Source organism: Nyctereutes procyonoides, unplaced genomic scaffold, assembly GCF_905146905.1.
Source record: "Nyctereutes procyonoides isolate TBG_1078 unplaced genomic scaffold, NYPRO_anot_genome, whole genome shotgun sequence".
Lineage (NCBI taxonomy): Eukaryota > Metazoa > Chordata > Mammalia > Carnivora > Canidae > Nyctereutes > Nyctereutes procyonoides.
This window is the reverse complement of record NW_026575136.1, coordinates 14,045,801-14,068,120: the sequence shown is the minus strand read 5'-3', so window position 1 is coordinate 14,068,120 and position 22,320 is coordinate 14,045,801. Positions and strand designations below refer to the sequence as shown.

The following is a 22,320-nucleotide window of genomic DNA, read 5'->3' as shown; positions in this document are numbered from 1 at the left end:
CCCCGAAATGACCTAAGTGGCTGACCGGTCGCACCACTTGCACGGAAGTGTTGACCCAGGCTCCGTCCTGCGCCCGTGGGTCGTGGCCGCATGCAATGCAGGCCACGTCCTTCTGCCACGCGCGGTTCCGAACCCAGCCCCTGAAAGGAATGGTTTCTCTCCACCTCGTTCCACGCAGCTGGACTACAAGAAGCAGTACGAAGCCAACAAGGCCCACTGGAGGTGGACCCCTGATCGGCCAGACTTCATCCAGGCCGCCAAGTCCTCCCTGCAGCAGAGCGATGTGAGACGGGGCACAGTCAGGCAGGGGCTCACCTGGAGGGGAGCACGGAGAGGCCTTTCCAGGGCTGCAGGAGCCCCTAGCTCACCTGTGCTCGGGGGGGGGGGGGGGGGGGTAGGGGGCTCGACCTTCCTCCACCGGCCTCCCAGCTGGGCCTTGCACCTGCTTCACAGTCCTAGGGGGAATGGGGTGAGCAGGCCGTGGGGGAGTCCTGACCGCGGGGCTGGGGAGTGATGTGGGGTGAACAGGCGGGGGGGGGGATGTCCTGGCTGCAGGGTTGTGGGGGGACTGGGAGTGAGCAGGCCAGATGGGGTGGGGTCCTGGCTGTGGGGCTGGGGGGGATGGGGGTGAGCAAGCTGGGGGGAGGGTCCTGGCTGTGGGGCTGGGGGGGATGGGGGTGAGCAAGCTGGAGGGAGGATCCTGGCTGTGGGGCTGGGGGGGATGGGGGTGAGCAAGCCGGGGGGGGGGTCCTGGCTGTGGGGCTGGAGGGGATGGGGGGAAAGCAGGCCGGGGGGATGGGGGTGAGCAGGCCAGATGGGGTGGGGTCCTGGCTGTGGGGCTGGGGGGGATGGGGGTGAGCAAGCCGGGGGGGGTTCCTGGCTGTGGGGCTGGAGGGGATGGGGGAAAGCAGGCCAGGGGGATGTGGGGGGGATGGGGGTGAGCAGGCCGGATGGGGTGGGGTCCTGGCTGTGGGGCTGGGGGGGGATGGGGGTGAGCAAGCCAGGGGGGGTCCTGGCTGTGGGGCTGGAGGGGATGGGGGGAAAGCAGGCCGGGGGGATGTGGGGAGGATGGGGGTAAGCAGGTGTGGGGCTGGGGGGGTAGGGGGTGAGCAGGCTAGGAGGGTTCCTGGCTGGGGGGAGTGCCCGGAAGCCTCTGCCCCATTTCAGCAGCAAGTCCCCACAGTGCCCTGGAAGGGAGGGACCCCTACAGATTAAATTAACCGCCGGCTTCCCCGTCGGCCTCTATTCTGTCTTTCAGTTTGAGTACAAGCTGGACCGAGAATTCCTTAAGGGCTGCAAACTGTCTGTGACCGACGACAAAGACATGGTGCTGGCCCTGAGGAATTCCGTGATAGAGAGTGACGTAAGTACCAGGGCCGTGCCCCTGGGAGGGACACAGGTGCTGCTGCACCATCGCAAGTGGGCCCTGGCCCCGGGGCACTGGCCACACAGTGGCACAGCAGGGCCGCGGGTGGCCGCCCTCCAGGGACACGGAGGTGCAGCAGGGCTGGGGCCGGAGCCCCACTGCCTTCCCCAAGGGACGCTGCTTCCGTGGGGCTGTACGCTTCCCGCATCCCCAGGTGTCCGCTGGCTCCACAGAGCCCTCCGAACCTGGGCCAGGCCCGCTTGCCTGCTAGGAAGGCCCCACTGCAAGAGCCGAAGTCTCCGCGGTGTGTTCCCCGAGGTTCCCATGTTGCAGCCTTGAGCGAGTCCCACGTGGGCTGTGTCCGTGGTTCCGTGTCCTGAGCTCTACCCAGGGCTCGGGGACCGAACACACACCCACGGGCCAGGGACCAAAGCAGGATTCTACCCCCTGCAGCTGAAATACAAAGAGAAGCACGTCAAGGAACGAGGGTCCTGCCACGCCGTGCCTGACACTCCTCAGATCCTCCTGGCGAAGACCGTCAGCGGCCTGGTGTCCGAGGTACCCACCCCCCTGCGGCCCCCTCCCCCGGCCAGGCCCCAGGCACACACCCTAACAGGTCCTCTGTGGGTTCCCGCAGAACAAGTACAAGGACTACGTCAAGAAGCACTTGGCCCAGGGCTCGTACACAACACTGCCAGAGACCAGGGACACCATCCATGTCAAGGAAGTGACCAAGCACGTCAGCGACGTAAGTGCCCAGCTGCGGGCCCGTGGTACCTCAGGATCCGGGCCAACCCGGCACAAGCTCTTGGCTGCAAGAGCTTTCGTGTGTGGCACGTGGCCCTCACCACTGTCGGTGCCGCTGTGTCCATGGAGGGCCCGGCATTACAAGGCCTCCCGCGGCGGCGGGACGGGTCATCCACAGCGTAGGGTGTTAGCAGCCCAGCGTTGAGACGAGGACGCGTTGCTGAGTAACAGCGGCCTCTCTACCCTTAAGCTGCTGAACGGTCTTAGAGAAGTAAAATCCCCGTCGTCCTCCGTCCTTAGCAATAATACTTCGATAATCTTGCTATTGTATTTTTATGAGCCCTCTTTGGTTCTATGTATTTTGTAAAGCTGGAAATGGTCAATGAAAGAGTCTGTTGGCTTGCAGTCAGTTCTCCAAAGGTCTCTGTGTTTCAAGCGTTGGGTTCCAGGGCAGAAATGACAAGGAGGAGCTAGATTATGGACCAGAGGCCTGGGTTCCAGACTGATGTCAAAATGGGGGCCGTGCTTTTTCCTGGAGATCTCACAGGTCTTCAAGTTAAAACGGTTCTTTTCCCGGATTCCTCTTCTCACACAAGTACTTCTGGCTCTGTTTAGACAAATTACAAAAAGAAGTTTGTCAAGGAGAAAGGAAAATCCAACTACTCCATCATGCTGGAGCCCCCAGATGTGAAACATGCTATGGAGGTGGCCAAGAAGCAGAGCAATGTAAGTTCCCTCTGTCTACACTCCCAGGGGTCCCATTGAGCCAGTGGATCCCAAATTGGTGCATACCAGGCCTCCAGTGGGTGGTAGTTTTAAAATTTGGTTTGATTTTAATAAAAAAGTTCCTTTGTGTTCGATGAGGACTCTTTCAAAGACAGCATGTCTCCCACACGTGAGTAAACATTTCTTTCTCTCTAAATAAAGGTTGCTTACAAAAAAGATGCCAAAGAAAACCTGCATTACACCACGGTGGCTGACCGGCCAGACATCAAGAAGGCCACGCAGGCAGCCAAACAGGCCAGTGAGGTAAGCGTGGGGTTGAAATGTCCCTGCTGCCCAGAAGTCCCTCTAGAACTGCCCCCAGGTTGTACAAGGCCCACCTCTTAGAACGAGTTGCCCATTTCGGTTGTCTTTGATGCAGGTGGAGTACAGAGCCAAGCACCGCAAGGAAGGCAGCCATGGGCTGAGCATGCTTGGTCGCCCAGACATCGAAATGGCCAAGAAGGCAGCCAAGCTGAGCAGCCAGGTAATAATACAGATGGGCGGTTGGCCGCTCTCATGTGACACACCTTGCAGGAAGGCGTGACCCCCACCATGGAAGTGCAGAAGCAGCAACAGAAGAGATGCTCAGGCTTTGATGGGCTCTCCTGAGCTTTGACAAGTGAGAGGGTTCGAGTGGGCCTTCTCTCCTGTCCCTCTCGGACATCCGCAGGCTCTGCTCATTCTCCGCTCCTCCATCTGTTGGGGTGTCTCTAGATGTCTCTGTGCTTCACTGTCTTCGTGGAGCAAACACATCAGCCTGCGAGGTCCTGCTGGAGCCTCAGGCAGTGAGATTACATTCCAGGGGCGGGATTCATACCTGAGTCACCTGTGGGAACTTAACAGGCGCGAGTTGTGACATTCCAACTTCTAGAACCCAACCAGATGCAGTCCCCTTTATTCTTCATGCAGCATCCGTATATTGCATGACTGCGCTCGGAACTAGGGGGTGAACTGACCTCCTCAGGCTTGACGTCCGTGGATAAATAAACACAGTTTGGGGTGTGTCCATGGTGCTGAGGGGAAATGCCTTGTCCTGTTGAATTTTCCCATAAGTCATCTTCAGCTGTTTTACCTGTTTACCTGTTCTCCCTTTCATTCAATGAAATCACATTGATCAAGTCCACTCTGTCTTCCTACCTCTCAGTGCCCCGTGATTATTTCATGACCCGCATTTCTCGTCCTAAGTGAAACCTGAGATGCGGAGAAGCTTTACTTCCTGTGGAAGGCTCGCCTCGGGGTTATAGCTTCTCCGTGTGGCCCCGGGCCCAGGGCTTCCTTACGTGTGGGCCTCCCCCATCCTGATGTCCCCATCTGATGATGCTTGGGGAGAATACTGCAGAGGCGCAGGGCCACATCTTACAACACCTCTGTGATGAGGCCTTTGAAGAACACGAATATACTCCTCAGTGATGTAAGACTGACCCCAGCAAGCTAGCACCTCTCTCTCTCATCTGCCTTCTTGACCTTACCCCCAGGGGACTGACCAAGGTCACACTCTTTTCTGTTGATTTTGTGTTGGAACATGTCGAATGCTATAGAACTTTGTGGAAGGATCTACTTTTGTGCACACCCATCCCCTCCCTCTAGAACATGCCACTTGGAACAGGGTCCAAAGGCTCCAAATTAAATTCATGAGGTCGCTGAAGGTAGCCTAAAGCCTTTAGCCTTTTCCACTTACTTTTATTTTGCATTAAAAAGAGGTGGTTATCTTTCCCACTCCTGGATAATATAAAAATGAGCAAGGCAAATACGATAGCGCCCAGTCCTATTCCCGACTGCGTGTTGCCCCAACGCAACTACTGGTTATGTTAACTATTACTTTTAAGAGTATCCTAGTGTGGATAATAAGTTATATGATTGCTTTATATGTAACATATTCTTTTCTATTTCTAGTTCCTCTATTTCTCAGTTTTTGAGTTTAATTGATGTTGAGAAATAATTTGGAGTTTTGCATTTGCTGTTAGGTTAAATACCGAGAAAATTTCAACAAAGAGAAGGGCAAAACACCGAAATACAACCCAAAAGACAGCCAGCTCTACAAAGTCATGAAAGATGCTAACAATCTCGCAAGTGAGGTATGGTGTGTTTGTTTTCTCTAATTGGGGTAAAATATATAACGCAAAATTTGCCATTTTAACTATTTCTAAATGTGCAGTTGACGGGCCCCTGGCTGGCTCAGTCAGGAGAGCGTAAGACTCTTGATCTCGGGGGTCGTGACTTTGAGCCCGACGTTGGGCGCAGAGATTGCTAACATAAACAAATAGACGTACTGCTGAGTGGCATCGATCACACTTACAGTGCTGTCCAGCTACCGCCATTACTTCCATCTCCCCAAAGAGAAATTCTACACCTCTTAAGCCCTAGCTCTCCACTTCCCTCTCCCCACAGCCTCTGTAACCTCGATAACTACTTTGTGAGTTCGCCTACTAGAGAATCTGACATCACTGGAATCATACAACACTTGTCCTTTTGTCTGTCTGGCTCAGTTGACTTAGCATAATGTTTTCAGGGTTCACCCCTGTCGAAGCATTTGTCAGACCTACATCTCCTCTTGTGACTCAGCCACATCCCGTGGTGTGTGCCCGCTGATTCATCTGCTGATGGACACCCGAGTTGTTTCTGCTTTTGAGCTACTGTGAACGAGGCGTGTGGCCCTTCCTCCCCATCTCCAGCCTGCATGTCGGGAGGGGGGTCTTACCATGGCTTCTGTTAGTACTGTTTTCCGGTCCCCATTCATGTGATTTCACTCTTACTGCTTCACACGCAGGTGAAATATAAGGCCGACCTGAAGAAACTTCACAAGCCTGTGACTGACATGAAGGAATCGCTGATAATGAACCATGTGCTGAATACAAGCCAGCTTGCCAGTTCTGTAAGCTCAGTCGTTTGCTCCAGAACCAGCGTGTTTCACCCGTGTGCAGCTGAACTCCGGTGCTGCGCTTACTACATACTTCTGTCCCCTTCTCTGCTCCTGGGACACTAGATTTACTTTGTTTGAGTGCATTTTTCCAAATTACAACATTCGTCTATCAACTCCCCATGGACTGTGACCCCTCTCAGAATAGAAAAATGCTTTTATTCTTAAAATATTTAAACTTTTTATTTTCCAGTTAACAAAAGCCCTTCTCTCCTTCTAAGGACATAGAATCATGGTTTGGAATAATATCTTTCACTTCTTGATTTTTAAAACCTCCTTTGAATATGCCATGTATCACAGTGTTTACCATCCTTTATTCACTGTCAGTACTGAATGTGGGTCTCCCTCCTTTGATGTGGTTTTGTAACCCCCCACTTAGTGTTTGCTGGTTTTAGTTTGGTCTTGATGCTGCTGCTGTGTAAATGTCTAACCTTACGAGGAAAAGCAGAAATGCTGAGCAGCTTTCCACCAATGTCCCTTTTCGCCCTCTTCCCCTCAGTACCAGTACAAGAAGAACTATGAGAAGAGTAAAGGGCACTACCACACGATACCTGACAATCTGGAGCAGCTTCATCTAAAGGAGGCCACAGAATTACAGAGCATAGTAAGTCACTCAGGACCTTTTCCTGATGCATACTCAGTGGCAGTGTCAACAATGTACCTGAATTCATCTCAGATTGGTAGTTACAGTTTTAGTAACCATTGCTGGACGGAAATGTCCAAAGACATAAGGGAGCTTGGGGGGCCCCTGGGTGGCTCAGTGGTTGAGCACCTGCCTTCAGCTCAGGGCGTGACCCCAGGGCCCCAGGATTGAGTCCCACGTCGGGCTCCCTGCAAGGAGCCTGCTTCTCCCTCTGCCTGTGTCTCTGCCTCTCTCTGTGTGTCTCTCATGAGCAAATAAATAAAATCTTTTTTTTTAAGGTATAAGGGAGCTTGGAATTTAGCAGCATTTTGAAATAAAATTTTATACTATAAAAACAGCATCAGCACATATTAGAGAAATAGTGCTTGTACACTGCAGTGTGTGTTATTCAGATCACTGACAGGGGCGGGAAGCATGAAGATTGTTTTACAAGAAGGGGGACAGAGCCCTTCCAGTAACCCCAGTGCTCTCATGGGTCAGCACCCCCACTTGGGAAGCCTTGCAATGGTGTGATAGCCTTAGGATTTTGAGCAGAGAAGTGACATGATTGGACCTACCACTGTAGTATCTGGGTACTTAAGGAATTGAAAATTGTAAAATAATTAAGACTCTCAAAAGAAAGGACTCCGAGAAGGAGTTTGCTATCATATAACTTATTTAGGTCTCCTGTTGGGCATTAACTGAGAGGGCTGACTAGGAGTGTCTTCATGTCAGCTGTGAAGCAGCCCGTGCCCCCCAGGTCTCTATTTTCAGCAAGATTGCTGAGATGGAGCATTGCCATGAAGATGCTGTATGAACAAGGGCCTCTGCCTCTCTGACTTTCCATTTCTGAATATCTGTGGGCTGCCCCCAGTCCTAATCATGTGGCTGCAACCTCCTTTGGATTGGGACATGTATTTGTAATGATGAGAACATTGTATTTGTGAAATTGCACTGGGGCTCTTTTGAGAATGCCAGATTTATTAGTCGGTTGGCATATAAACTAGTTCTCATCTTTATATGAACTTTTATTGGCTGCATTGAATATGTGGTCACATATTCAATGGTTGGGTTGTGACCTAGATTCAGTTATTGACATATAAAGAAAGTTGTATGTGTTATCTCTCAAATTGAGACCCCAGGTCTCCAATAAAAGTCCTCATGGAAGAAAAACTGGAAATATTTCTTAGAAATATTGACAGATGCTGCGGTTACACCATTCACATCTACACGTATCCGATCTTGGCCGACCTTCTCTGATGGGTGACTTGCCCACTGCATTTCCTTACCTCAGCCTTTCTCTCAGCTGGTTCTTCTGCAGTAATCCTTTGTCTCCTTGAGCACAAATCCTGATTCTGCCTTGCAGACAGTAACAGTGTTTTCTCCCAGGCAACAGGTTCTAGATCTGAAACACAACAGGAACCTGTTTTGAGTGACAGTGAAATGCCACCCAAATGGACTAACGTAGCAGTTAAATAATACTATCCCTAAACTGGTCTCTGAGAATTGACCAGAGGAGATCTATCTAATAAAGCTTTTCCCCACTAGGTGAAATACAAAGAAAAGTATGAAAAGGAACGAGGAAAGCCAATGTTGGACTTTGAAACACCAACGTACATCACCGCCAAAGAGTCTCAGCAGATGCAAAGTGGCGTAAGTCCTAAAGAATACACCACACGAGAAATATACCATCGAGCTGTTAAAAACAAGCTCTGCACACACATGTCTCCAGCCTTCTGTTCTGGTTGTAGGTCATGGAACTTTTTAACCTGTGGTCACTAAAATTTTTCCATCTCAGAAATCTTATGGTTTGATTATACTAAACGTTCTGAATAGTAAATATTTACCATAAATGTTTTATTTCAACTCTCATTTTCATAGCATTAGAATATTACAAGCTATTCTTTGAAACAAATTATATTGAATGTGATATGGATTTGTCTCTGATAAATGAAAAGTTTCCTCTGCATAGACCTGACCCACCATTGGCTTTCGATTGCTCTTAATAGGAAGTTCCAAGCCAAACAAAAGAGTAATGATCAAGATGTTTATCAAAATATCAGATGTCAAGATGCCATATTTGCTATTTTAGAAATGTATAGAGAAGCATCTAAAAAATTTTTTTTTCCCTTTTTAACCAACAGCAGAAAAGAATGGAATCTTATTTTGAATTTTAGGAAGTCTGTTTTCGTTGGGAAACACTTACATTGGACTGCTTTTTACCTCTCCTTCATGGGGCATATCTCCAACTATAAAGATAAATGGCTGTTAATAAAGTACCACTTTGTGGCGCTTTCTGGTGCAAAGAAGTCCAAATAATGAAAAGTTTAACATAGTCTTAGAACTTTTCTGTAAATTTAAAATTCTATCAATTAAAAATTATAGAAATGGGGTTCCAACATTTATTCCAAGTCCCCAGTGAGATTACCTAGTCCAGGGATTGGAGAGGAGATGGGGGAGGGGGGAGGTTGTGACTTTCTCAATGGAAGACAAAATCATAGGATTTTTCCATTTTATTGTCCACCATGTCTATTCAGAGATTAAAAATAATAAATCATGATTATGAAAAGGGCCAAATTTGCATTTCTTGCTGTCAGGTCCTTCTTTCTCTGCATTGTTATTTTGCCCTTACTTATTTTTAGTTCGGGAGTAAAATCTTTTGTTGCCTCAGGAGAGATGACAATGAATTCAGAGTCTTGGTGGCACCTATGTCCTTCCACTGTCCTTCCCTGTTGTGAGACGTCGGTGGGGCAGCAGCACCAGCTGCGTGTTAGACATTTGAATGAGCCTAACAAAGCTGCTCCACCCCTGAGTCTCCTTGAGGCTGTTTGTTGTAGACAACATATTTCCAGAACAATCAGACACCTTTCAAATATGTGACCTTTAGCAAAACGATGATCCAGTTAAGGGACCATACGTGGAAGAACAATGTTGTGATTTTTTTTTTCTTCCTAGGTTTGAGAAATGAGTTGTAATAAAGATTCTTTTTTTTAATTTCTGTTTTCCTTCCCACTCACATTAGAAAGAATATAGGAAAGAGTATGAAGAGTCTATTAAAGGCAGAAACCTGACGGGCCTGGAGGTCACGCCAGCTTTATTACATGTCAAATATGCAACCAAAATAGCCAGCGAGGTAGTGCCCACTTGGTCTCTTCTTTCCCTCTTGATCCCAATAAATGCACTAATGACGCTCATCAATGTGTTCCTTCTACCATTTTCATCACCATCTAACTTCTGTGGGTTTCAAGTTGGGTTCACATGTGTTTGGTATTACCACCTAGTGTCTCACCGGGATTAATTCTTCTCATTTTTTAATTGAATACCTAATGAAATGTGCTTACCTTAGCATCCTATTAATGACTAGCTCCTTATTTAATATTAACTGTTGAAGCTGATTCCCTGCCTTTATGCATATCTTTAATCACTAAACTGTAACTACTTAAAATTGGAAGGGGTTCTTTTGTCTTTGGGCTCTTCACCTAAGAAGAACAATCCAGGCTTTCTTGTCAGTGGTATTTGCTTTTATTTTGTGATACAGAAAGAATACAGGAAAGATCTAGAGGAAAGCATCCGCGGGAAGGGTCTCAGTGAAATGGAAGACACACCTGACATGCTGAGAGCAAAGAACGCCACTCAAATCCTCAATGAGGTGGGCCCGCAGCCAACTGCATGCATGTAGTTAAGAGAGCAGCTTCTCCTTCCTAGCAAGTTACACAAAAAAAGAGAAGAGGGAAAAAGGATTTTTAATTTCAAATTCCATATCCAACATGATTATTAACTGTTAAATAAAATAGATCTCAATGTCTGATGAGTTGCTATTGTAACAGTTTGTGTCTAGTGGCTACCATAATCTGTTATTTATCTAGTAGTATTTGATTTAACCATGATCCATTGGGTGTCCTCACTTAAACTAAAACACCACATTGCAATATTGTACCCCTAAGTTCAACACTAGTTATGGAGCAAACCAGATTTAAAATTTCCATTTTACTTTGATTTTCTAAGTAGAGAATGCTAAAAAGTATTCAGAATGAAGCCTTACGTGTTACCACGAGTAGAATCGTTTCCTGAAATGGGTTTCTCTGGTCACTGCTGCATCTGACCACAGGGAATGGCAAAGGTGACCAGCAACCAAGTAGTGGTGTATTATGTGGAATCACATAGTCACTGTGTATTTACCACCCAGTTGTGGAAATTAGGTAACTCGTTTCAATGCTACTACAGAAAGAATATAAGAGAGACTTGGAGCTGGAAGTCAAAGGAAGAGGCCTGAATGCCATGGCCAATGAAACTCCCGACTTCATGAGGGCCAGGAATGCTACTGATATTGCCAGTCAGGTCAGTGGTTCTATTGGTGTCAATCTTTAAAAAAAAAAAAATTGATTACAGGGACATGATGTTGTCCTTCTATTATTTTACTTGGTTGGTTGACAGTCATATGTGTATAGTGGCATTTTTAACCATCTGTCTGGTGGAATCCATTCTGGAGCAGGGACCCTCTTTACATCTGTCTTTCTGAGTCTATGGCAACAGAAGACATTCAGAGAAAAAGGCAGGAGTCGGGGAGCTTGAGGCTGGGGCAGATTCAGATATCCTGGTCTTGTTTTTAGTCAATACACCCCCCGCCGGCCCCAGCAGTCAGCACCAAGAATTCCTTGCTTAGAACATTTTGGGAGTTCTTTCTTTCCCTCCTTTCAAGACCTAAATATAAAAGGTAGTTTTTAACATCCCACATTGTTTTTTGTCCAGCTCCCAGCTCTTAACATATGTGAAGAATCCCCACCTCACTATCTGTTGATTATCTGGTTCCTTTCCCACTACTTCTCTCCTCCCCTCCTCCCCAGCCCCTAGATACTAGATAGTAGATCTTTCCACAATCCGGACTCAACCTTTCTGAATCTCACTCTTTAGTATAAAGCTATGAACACAATAGGAAAAATATATATAGAGAGAGCCTCAAATGAATGAACCCCTTTGGAAAAGAAATACCACTTCTCAATTAAATGAAACCAAATATATACATGGTAGACATTTACCCAAGTGTTGGGTGTTCTTTTGCAGATTAAGTATAAGCAGTCAGCAGAAATGGAGAAAGCCAATTTCACTTCTGTGGTTGATACTCCGGAGATCATTCATGCCCAGCAAGTCAAGAACCTTTCAAGCCAGGTAAGGATGTTCATCTCAGTATTACTCCTAGACCCCAAGCATGAAGAGTAAGTCTTTCCACTAACACCTAAGTAGGCTCTTTCAAGTCACAGTGTTGCCCAGTAAAGGAGGAAGGGTTCATCTGTGATGCAAGTTTGAGTCAGAGGTGAGGTTTCTGTATCAAAACTAATGGAGACTGTATGAGGGAACTTGAAGGTACTGAAGAACTCTTACTTGGTACCATGCGTGGTAATGAATCAATATTTGAACATGTAAAATCTCCTATATTGTGGATGTAAGATGTGTGTGCAACTCTGGAAGAAACAAAGTAGACATCCCATATCAGGATTACCAGTCTCCTCAATCAGATTGACCTATGTCATCAACAGCAACCAGGCAATCTAACCCTGGTTCGTGAGGGATAACTCTGAGCAATGAGGGAAAGTACGATGTTCTTTATACAGCAGGATCTACCCTTGTTTGTTTTGATACTTGGTGATATCAGGGATGTGCAATTTAAGTAGCTTCAGATTAGAATTTTTGCTTGTCTTCTGAGTCGTGAGCTACAAAGCTATAGTGACCTGACCAGGCTGTGCTTTATAAACACTTGGGAATGTCGTTTTCCTGGCCCCACCTTGGAATTTTGAAGCTAATGAGCCTGATGTAGGCCCGGGACATCTGTTTTTGTTTGTTGATTTGTTGGTTGGTGTGTGTGTGTGTTTTAAATCTTCACAGGTGATCTGTCAATGGCCAGTTGGATTAGGGGAATCATGGGTTTAAATCCTTCATTAACGACATGTAATTTTAAAATAAATATACCGACCTTTTATATTTAGGTCTTGAAAGGAGGGAAAGAAAGAACTCCCAAAATGTTCTAAATAAAACTAGACATGAAAAAATAGTTATCACTGGAGAATGGTTTATTTAAGAAACAGATATATTCAAAAGGAAAAATGAACCTTTTTGGAGGGATGGGGAAGCATTTTATTACCAAAATTATCTGGGACCCAAACTACCAGGTGGTGTTCATTGAGGGAGGCCAGCATTCTTGAGGCTGAGAGAGGCTTGCCAGCCACATGGCCCTGAGCCTTTGGAGCCAGTCCTTAAGGAAAACCGCAGAGTGCAGGCCTTACTCTCTTGGAGCTTTCCTCAGCCTAGTTCCTCAAGTCCTAGGATATGGCCAGGCAGGTGTCTTCCTTCCCAATTTAGATGAGTGGTTCCCTTTGAGTGACGTAGGGGCGCTGGTGCTTTCTACAAAACTGCTGCTCGGTTTTCAGTGAAAAGTAGGTATTTTATAACCTCCAAGTCTCGTCCTGGGGGTTAATGCAAGCAGTGTGAATGGGCCTACAAATTTAGGGTAATATACTGAGTATTTTCTAATGCCAGGGGTCCAGGACTCAGAACACCCCCAGGTTCCAAGTACCAACTCAGCACCCTCCTAGGGTCTAGCACTAGCTCAGCAAACCAGGACAGGCAGCTTCTGCTTAACCTTAAGAAAATGAAAAGAAAAGGAGGTCTAACCCCCCCCCCCTCCGGACAGGCCCGTGAGAACTGTTTGCCTTACGTTTGCATAACTAAGAGGAGTCATTCAGGGGATTTTTTTCCTGAATAAGGAAAGTGGTGAACAATTCTTTCCTTCCAGAAATTTTTGTTTTAACTGGCTTCCCGTTCAAAGTCTAAGCTGAAATCTCTTATTGGTTCTTTGTTATCTCTGAGGAGACTGAATCTCTCAGCCGTAAATGTAATTCGTGATTTGCACACGGTAGTTTAGGTGAAGGGGACCTAGAGAGTGGTTTTATCCCCTGGCAACAGTAGCTGGGTTCCTCAGCCCTCCCCGCCCCAACTTCCCCGAAAGGAGGGAGACCCTGGAGCCACATAAAGCTGGGAGACCAGTGAAAGGACGGCAGCAAAGGGCCATCGGCTCCAGGGCAGAGTCGGTGCTCAGCCTCCCAGCCGAGTGGAGGAGAGTGGGGTCAGCGCGGGGCCGGCGGGGCTGGCCCAGAGCCCCCGCGTGGCCCCCAGGCGCCAGGCGGAGTCTCATGCCTGCAGGCCCCGAACCTGGCCACAGATGCCTGGGCTGCAGCAGAACCAAGGCGATGGAGGCCGCAGCTTAGGGGGTGGGGGGCGAGACGCTCCGGTGGGTGCAGCCCTCCCGTGTGCTCAGGGCTCCTGTGGCCACGTGGGCCCCACAGGCTTCGTGGGGCAGACGCCTGGGGCCTCCGCAGCCCGTCGGCCGGATGACGGCCGGCTTAGGCCATGGCCGCGGGTGAGTCGTCGCAGGGGCCCCGGGCCTGTGTCGTGGAGACCCCAGTGCTGCGGGGCCACAGTTGCCCGTGCCTGCTGCTCCTCCTGCCGCTTGGGTCCTGAGGCCAGCATCCCCCAGCACAGCTGTTGGCAGCTCAGGGAGAACCTTCCCATCACCCGCTAAGGCCAGCGTTAGAGAGGCCTGTTGGAGCCTCTTAACCTCCTGCTCTGCTCCACCTGCCGTGGGGAGTCTGGCCCCTAACTAAGGGCTGGGCGTCCAGCTCACAGGAGGTACCTCGCTGCCAGGAGCCTGCTAGTCTGTCACCTTCCTGCTGTGGGCCAGCCAGCAAGGGTCTTCTGCTGCTGTCTTTGCCATGACAGTGGGTTTCATTAAAGGCCCGTGGCTCAGGGATGCCCGGTGGGGGCGGGGGGGGGGGGCTCAGCGCTGGAGTGTCTGCCTGGGGCTCAGGGTGTGACCCCAGGTCCTGGGATCGAGTCCCACATTGGGCTCCTGCAGGGAGCCTGCTTCTCCCTCCATCTGTGTCTCTGCCTCTCTCTGTGTGTCTCTCATGAATAAATAAATAAGACCTTTTATAATTAATTAAAATAAAGTAAATGTCCATGCTCAGTTTTCCTGGGGGGTGGGGGGAAGGCATGGCACTTACTGACCAAGAGAGGGCTCTGCTTTAGAGCTCCCTAGTACCCATGACAGAGGACTTAACCTCCAGCTAACAGGAATGGCAGTTTTAGGTCCTCTTGGCCCGTGTTCCTGTGGTATTCACCGTCCCTATTTCTTGGAATCTGTTCTCAGAAAAAGTACAAAGAAGATGCAGAGAAATGCATGTCCTATTATGAGACTGTTTTGGATACCCCAGAGATGCAGAGAGTCCGGGAGAACCAAAAGAACTTCAGCCTTGTAAGTTTTGATTGAACCTAAGACACAGTGCACTGATACCTGGGGTGCAGTGGGCACGGTGGGTGCCCCTGGGCTCCACACCTGGGCCTCCGCCTGCAAGGGCTGTGGAGCAGCCTGCACAGCCCCCACCCATTGCCTAGGAAACGTTCTTCTCCAGGATCACCTTCTGGTTCAATCCCAAATCATAGCGTGAAAGACCCACTGCTGCTTGGTTAGTGGCTTCATGTCACTGCATGTGAACTATCTCCACCTCCCACTAGTGGTGACATCTGTCTTTTTCAAAATGAATTCAAGAAGGGATGCGTTTTTTTTTTAAAAAAAAAAATATATATATATATATATAACTTGACACTTTACCATTTTTTAGGGACCAAAAAAATTTTTTTTATAGAATTCTTATTAAAGAAATCCCTTTTGGCTCTCAGACCGTGATTATTGTGGCATAGATATTTGGGTTTTGTTTTAATTTGGATTTTAAATTCCCTTACACAATAGAGACAACTTAAAATATATTTTAAAATATATTGAAATCTTAACAAGATGTTTACTCTTTCTTCATAGCTCCAATACCAGTGTGACCTTAAAAACAGTAAAGGAAAAATTACAGTTGTTCAAGACACGCCAGAAATACTGCGTGTTAAAGAAAATCAAAAGAATTTCAGCTCGGTATATTTACTATTTATCTTCCATTTAATGCTAACCTAATAATTCTATTCTCCTCTTTAAAAATATGCTAGCCTCTCATTGATTCAGACCATTAACATCTAACCTCAGCAGTTAATACTAGCGGTTGTTACAATTTCCCATACTTTGCTCGAAAACCATCAGTGCAGAGACCATTTGAAATAACAACTTAAATCTGCTAACAAAGTAACTTTTCTTCCTTTTTAATTTTTTTAATCCCAGAGCAGTAACGTGTGTTGTCTTGTTCTACGAAGATGGATTTCTTTTTGACATTGTGATTTCTTTCACTACCCTTCCCCAGAATAACTGACTTCACATTTCTTTAATGGATTTTGTGTTTCCTATGGGAGGGGTCTTTTAAAATCAACATTTTTCTGGTTTTTGTCATCCTGCATTAATATAGTACAATAATCTTAAATCTCAAGATCTGGAAAGTTACCCGTGTTGTACATATGGCTGGAGTTACCAATGCTGACATGGAAGGCATCAGATACTCCAGCACGTGGCCAAGAACATTCTCTAGTGTCTTTTGTGTTCACAGAAGCCATGTTTCCTAGTCTTCCTCTGGGAATTGCTGGGCTTTCTTTTCTCTATAACGTTGTCCTGATTCTGAATGCCCAGGTTTTATATAAAGAAGATGTCTCGCCGGGCACTGCGATCGGAAAGACCCCTGAGATGATGAGAGTGAAGCAAACACAAGACCACATTAGCTCGGTAAATACCACCCCCCTGCCCCCACGGACTCACTGCTGTGTCTCTGCCTCCCCCGATCATGGACTTTGAGGGCCGAGCTGCACAAAACCTTTGTCGCAGAAGCAGCTGGTGCTGGTGGTGAGGAAGGGGGGCTACCTGTGGGAAGTGGAGAGGTCAGTGTTGGAGCAAACCAGAGCTGGGTGGTGGGTAAAGTGGTGAAAATAGATTTGTGCAATAGGGGAGAGAGGTTGCAGTATAGACCTGGGCTCAATTCCAAACACTGCCAGGAAGAGTAAGGATTTATAACCAGGGATGGGGTGGAGGAGATGAGGAGGAAGGGGGAGAACAGAAAATTAGAGAAAAATGTAAGGGTAAGGGGGGTTTGGGCTGAGGCTACCGGACGTGGTTTTTGCTGGCGGCAGGCCAGGGTACCCCGGCGGGGTGGGCGGGATACGGAGTTTGGTCCTGTATCAAGGATGAAGGGGCTCTGGCTAAGCTGACTTATTAGCAGGATGCTTTCTGAAACCATGGGTACTAAGTTAGACCCAGAAGTAGACCAGGGGCCCATTTGGGAAGAAGATCCAAAGGACTCTGACTGGAGTTTGGTCAGGAGAGATGCCTTGTCACTTGTTAGAAAATACAGGGTGTTAAAGTCGGCAGTTCAGGCTTCCGGCATGTGTGCACGTGGCCGTATCTGTCAGAGCCAACTGAACCGCTGGGTATAAGATCACCAGCGTGCACGGGAAGGATGGGGGTTCCGGTGTGAGCGTGGACTCCCCTCGGCCCCACCCTCATGCCCAGGAGAGACGCCAGGTGTCCTTGCCCACGGCACTGTTCTGACCCAGAGTCGGACTGCGGCCCCGTTCACACTAAGTGCAGAGTCTCTTAAATTGTGACTGCTTAAATTGTGACTTGAAAACCTGCAGAGCTTCTAACCAAACACATGCACGTGTTCCCATTTTTATATCCACAGGTGAAGTACAAGGAAGCCATCGGGCAAGGTATCCCGATCCCTGACCTGCCAGAAGTAAAACGCGTCAAGGAGACACAGAAGCACATTAGCTCGGTAAGGGCACCTGTGCAGCTAGCCCCCGCCCACTTGCCACCCAGCTCTGAGTCCTCCCCTCGCCTGTGCCCGGGGGATGGGGTGAACCTCCCTCCATCCTAGATGAGAAACCTGCCTTCACACCACTGAGGAGCAGGAAAGACTTGGCTTCTTGATTAGTCCTCACACCTGCAGTTTCTAGACTAAAAAGTGCCAACAGTAATAATAATAGGGTTGAGTAATGTAGTGCCAACAGGAAGTGGTAATAAGGTTTCCAGAATGATCTCAAGTGAGTTAAAAGATATAAACATGGGGGTGCCCGGGTGGCTCAGTGGTTGAGCGTCTGCCTTTGGCTCAGATCGTGATCTCGGGATCGAATCCTGCCTCCATCCCTGCATGGAGCCTGCTTCTCCCTCTGTCTCTGCCTCTCTCTGTGTCTTAGGAATAAATAAATAAAATCTTAAAAATATATATATAACCATAGAAATAACACAAAGTATTATATATTACAGTATGTGTATTATATGATACATTAGATAATTGTATAAAATTCTATATTTATTGTAATAATATATATAGTATTTTGTGTTACTCTCGTGTGTATTTGCATGTGTGTGTATCTCAGGACCTCCTCCCTTGTCCAGAAAAGCTCTAGGTAGGCGTGAGAAGTCTCTGCACTTCTCCTCTCCTGTCCAAGATCTCTTGCCCTGTTGGCTCTGTCTTGCAGGTGCAGTGTATGTTTAAGGGGGGTCCTCCGTCTACGCAGTGCCGTACTGTGTATTAAGCGTGTTCTCTCTGAGGAGTTGCAGGCACCTGTGCAGTGCGGAGGTGTGGGGAGGTGAGGGATGGGGGTCCCTCACACCTGACCTCTAGAGGGCTAGCCCGGCCTCTGCTTCCCACCCCCAGCACTGCGAGTGCGCGCCCACACACGCGCTCATACTCTCACACTTGCACTCAGCTTTCCCATCGGTTCTAAGCAATCCCAAACACGCTCTAAGCAACGGCTGGCTACTAGCAAGAGACTTTTTGGAGTTTGGGAAATAGTTTATGACCAATAAAAAGTGAGGACCTTGGCCTCCGAGATTCTGCTGTCACGGGAGGACTGAACTCTCATCTTGTTGCCATTAGGAGACACTTGATATTTCTCTTGCAGGTTGTTTGTATTACTTAGGTCTCATTCCTGTTTCACTCTTCTTGCTTGTACTCTGGCTTCCTGGCAGCACAAATCTCATCTAGAGCTTTGTGTCCACAAATCCAAGAAAACCCCTTTAGTCACTGATTGCAACTCCCTGTCTTCCTCTGATTGTTTTGTTCTGTTTATCCACAAGCAGTTCGGCTGCCTTGTGGGGTAAAGAAACACAAGTTTGAACTAAAATGGTAGATTGTTAAAGATCCCTAGAAGTTTCCCAGCAGAACAAAGTTATCACCCGGAGCATGCCAGTGATTCTAGGAATGAATCTGTGACAAGCCCCCCCCCCCGCCCCCGCCCATGTTTCTCCCCACCCTATGCTCAAGGGCGCCACTGGACCCATTTATTTAGAAAGAATTCATTCATTCCCTTAGGCGACAGTTCTTAACATTAAGAGGGAAGGAGAAGAAGGGGGCCCTGAGGTTCAAGAAGTTCCTTACTCTTTTCATTAAAATGTAGAGACCTTTGATAGGACGCCTAAAAACAATAGGGACTTCCTCAGTTTGAAAAGCACTAGTTTGTGTGATCCAACAACCATTAGTAGAAATTTCAAGGAAAGCTACTCTTTCTGAAAAATTTACTTTTAAGTCTCCTCCTATTAAGAGTACCTACAGACTAGGGGCCACCTAGAATTTTCAGTAGAAAATACAAAACCACTAAAATTCTCATCCCTGGAAAGAATAGATCATCATGTGATCAGAAAATCTGAAACCAAGTAACCCATTTAAATTAAGTACAAATCTACTGTGAACCTACTAATACTAAACGGTATGAAATGGTTAGATTTTTCTCATTGAATTTATCACCACGTTTTAAGTGCATTTTAGGAATGTATTAGGTGTTGGCAACAGAAAACGCACAAATTAGTAGCAAGTGTTCAAGGCAGTGAGATTACTGTTGGAGCAGGAACATAAATGTTGGTGGAGCTTCTTTTCCGTATCCCGAGTGTCCTAGTTGAAAGTGTCCTAGTTGTTCTGTGAGTTTCCACCACGTAGCCCACACGTGTAGCTGTGATCCAAAGGATTCGCGGCCATCTCACCTTTTTGGCTATTCTAATTATCTTCTACAGGTTATGTACAAAGAAAACTTGGGAACGGGCATCCCAACCCCCGTCACTCCAGAGATTGAGAGAGTCAAACGCAATCAAGAGAACTTTAGCTCGGTATTTACACATAATCAACTAAGAATCTCTATTTCCCCCCTTAAACATCTACCAGAATAACCCGCTATCCGTTTTTAAAAAGTAACAACTTAACAGTTCTGTGTCTGTGTGTGTGTGAGGGTGTGTGTTGTTATCTGACCAAAACCACCTGGACTCACCCAAAGTGACTTTTTCTGATAGTATTTTAACACTTAGCAGCTGACAAGTGTGGATACTTAGATCTGAAATACCGTGAGTACAGTTAACTCAAGACTCTTCATCAGTATCATCGTTTCCTGTAACTCAGTGCTTTGTGTTGTAATTTTCTTTTAATCCCCAGAATTAGCATGGTTGTGAAGGAAAAGTAAAAGTGTTATCCGTACTAAATATTACTCACGGAAAGACTCCCTCCTCACACAAACTCCCTGCCTCAATTTTCTCCCTCCCTTCATCTTTGTGCCTGTTTTGAATATTTTCTGGGTACTTTCTTGTATCTCACAGGTTTTGTACAAAGAAAATTTGGGGAAAGGAACCCCAACACCTATCACTCCAGAGATGGAGAGAGTCAAACGCAATCAAGAGAACTTTAGCTCGGTATTTCTTAGGGGGCAAAAAATAAAATCCCTTCTTATTTAAAATAATATTTTTAACACATTATAAACATATGACTTTTCTTCCTGTAAAATTACTAAATTCACATAATGAAAATAATGATCCAAATATTATCACAGTTTTCAACTCTAATTTAGTATTTACTTGCGTTCTGGTGTGAAACCTTAACTGTTTTCCCTAAAACATAACTATGGATCAGTTTCCTTAAAAACCCATAATATTCAGTGTTTGTTTGTTTTTTTTTCCCCCACCCTTAAGCCCGCCTTTAATAACAACAGGTGTTTCTAACTGGTGTGGAACAAGTCAAAAGTATAAAACTAACATCCCTTCAAAAGATCAGTGTTGATTAGAATTTTATTTGTGCGTATTCTGGCTCTGTTGGATGGATTTTTGGTGTTTGTAGCTTTTTGTAAAAAGAATGTGATTCTTAAATATTTTCATTCCAGAGATGAGATAGGAGCAGTGTATTGTATACCATGTAAGATATAAATGAGCTTCTCTTTGGAATAGTTTAAGGATCAACGAGAGCTAATATTTAGCTTTTAATTAGCATTTTCCCCCAAACTTCTCTTTCTCTCTGGTTCTCTATTTTGGGGTTGCCAGCAACTTATCATGGATATTAATTTCAGTTAACTTGACCACTACTTGATAAGGCCCGATCCTTCTGTCTTTGGGAGGAGACCTAAGTGACTCCTCCGGCAGCGTGGTGGCTGAGTCTGTGGCAATGCCACCCAGGGACAGACCTCGTACTGTGTGTGACTCCGTGTCGAAAGTGGTCGGTCCTGTTTCTTAAAGTTGCCAAGGCCCATTTTGTGTCATTATGAAGACAAAAATACTTTAAGGGACTGTTGTGAAGATGAAGTTACCTGAAAGATAGGTCCAGGCTGATGCGGTTGTTGGTTTTGTGCACACAGATTTTGTACAAAGAGAACTTGAGCAAGGGGACCCCCATTCCTGTCACTCCTGAGATGGAGCGAGTCAAACGCAATCAAGAAAACTTTAGCTCGGTATTCGGGAGAAAGTTCCTTTAATTCCGTATTTAAAAAAATAATAATTTTCTATAAAACAAACTTCTCACTATTAGCCCCTTTAAAATAATCAGTTTAACATTTTTAGAATTTCATCAACTGAATCCTGTTTTCCACATCTTTTACTTACCATTTGATTCTAACGTTCTGTACCTTTCATAATCGTCCCTTAAAACTTTTAATTCATTCCTTTCCTTCTCTTTTCAACTTTTATGTTGCTGCTGGGACTTTTGAAGTTCATTGATATCCAAAAAAAAAAAAAAAAAAAAAAAAACAACAAACACCGTAGCTCTTAATTTCTCAGGACTCTCTTTATTTAAGATGCCTCTGGGTTAGCTTTGCACGAAGACTAGAGTCCTTGAGGCCACAGGTAGTAGTGGCTCGTGACTGGGAATGCGCTTGCCTTAACCCAGATCCCATCTGGGTAAACACAGGCCGGAAAGAGAAAGTGGTTCAGGGTTGGAACCCAAAGCAGCCCTATCCTGATACTTGGCTAAACGAGCCATTCCATGAATAGAAATCCAGACCTTCTGATTTACTCTTTTAAAGACACAAATCAGATCATACATTTATATTTAATGTTACTTTTTATTTTAGTAATATTGTTGAAAAATTCTGTAATAGTCTGTGAAACTTCTGTATGAGGAACTTAAGAGTCACTTAGGCCTGAAATAGAAAATCAAATGTCAATAGGAAAATTTAGCTGGACGTTTTTTTTGGGGGGGGGGCAGGTTTGATCCAAAGTGGCTTTTAACTGTCAGTTTAAATATTTTCAGAAAGTTTTATTCTCCTATGTAAATAGTAACTTTCTTTGGTCCCACTCTCTTTTGGTTTTGTTTTTCATTCACTAACAACCTTTCAATTGTGTTAAATTGTCCATGTAAATTAATATTACTTCTGGAATGTTCACTGTTTTCCCTGTGGGATGATGATGATGATGATTTCTTCTTTTGGAAGAATTAAGGTTTGCATTAATTTTCAAAATTATATTTTAATTTTTTCTATATTAGAATAAGTATATTGTTTGAGATCTTAATGATCCCAGATAATTTTTTTTTCCTAAGTAACCTAAGTATTCATTGTTGCACAAGTTGCATTTAGGCAAAGTTGTCCTGATAGTGCATAGAGCTCCTAAGATTCCGTGGGAAATGAATAGCACTCTGTATTACAATATTAATTTTGAGATTTGACCACCTCCACAATTTA

The 22,320-nt window shown here is 46.1% G+C and overlaps 1 protein-coding gene across 21 annotated transcripts in view; it reads left to right on the top strand.

The window, feature by feature from the left end:
- The window catches only part of LOC129495594 (nebulin-like), a 201,565-nt gene that overhangs the window by 166,951 nt on the left and 12,294 nt on the right, over window positions 1-22,320 (top strand). For 9 of the 21 annotated variants that reach the window (XM_055303241.1, XM_055303261.1, XM_055303245.1 and 6 more), the window contains 22 exons: window positions 179-283; window positions 1,259-1,363; window positions 1,820-1,924; window positions 2,004-2,114; window positions 2,729-2,839; window positions 3,041-3,142; window positions 3,258-3,362; window positions 4,843-4,953; window positions 5,646-5,750; window positions 6,295-6,399; window positions 7,966-8,070; window positions 9,440-9,550; window positions 9,956-10,066; window positions 10,642-10,755; window positions 11,479-11,583; window positions 14,618-14,722; window positions 15,284-15,388; window positions 16,028-16,120; window positions 17,073-17,165; window positions 19,403-19,495; window positions 19,976-20,068; window positions 21,001-21,093. In XM_055303241.1, coding sequence (XP_055159216.1) covers window positions 179-283; window positions 1,259-1,363; window positions 1,820-1,924; window positions 2,004-2,114; window positions 2,729-2,839; window positions 3,041-3,142; window positions 3,258-3,362; window positions 4,843-4,953; window positions 5,646-5,750; window positions 6,295-6,399; window positions 7,966-8,070; window positions 9,440-9,550; window positions 9,956-10,066; window positions 10,642-10,755; window positions 11,479-11,583; window positions 14,618-14,722; window positions 15,284-15,388; window positions 16,028-16,120; window positions 17,073-17,165; window positions 19,403-19,495; window positions 19,976-20,068; window positions 21,001-21,093 — 2,286 coding nt within the window. The remainder of the gene's footprint in view (window positions 1-178; window positions 284-1,258; window positions 1,364-1,819; window positions 1,925-2,003; window positions 2,115-2,728; window positions 2,840-3,040; window positions 3,143-3,257; window positions 3,363-4,842; window positions 4,954-5,645; window positions 5,751-6,294; window positions 6,400-7,965; window positions 8,071-9,439; window positions 9,551-9,955; window positions 10,067-10,641; window positions 10,756-11,478; window positions 11,584-14,617; window positions 14,723-15,283; window positions 15,389-16,027; window positions 16,121-17,072; window positions 17,166-19,402; window positions 19,496-19,975; window positions 20,069-21,000; window positions 21,094-22,320) is intronic. The other 12 variants (XM_055303259.1, XM_055303256.1, XM_055303251.1 and 9 more) reach the window with 5 other exon arrangements.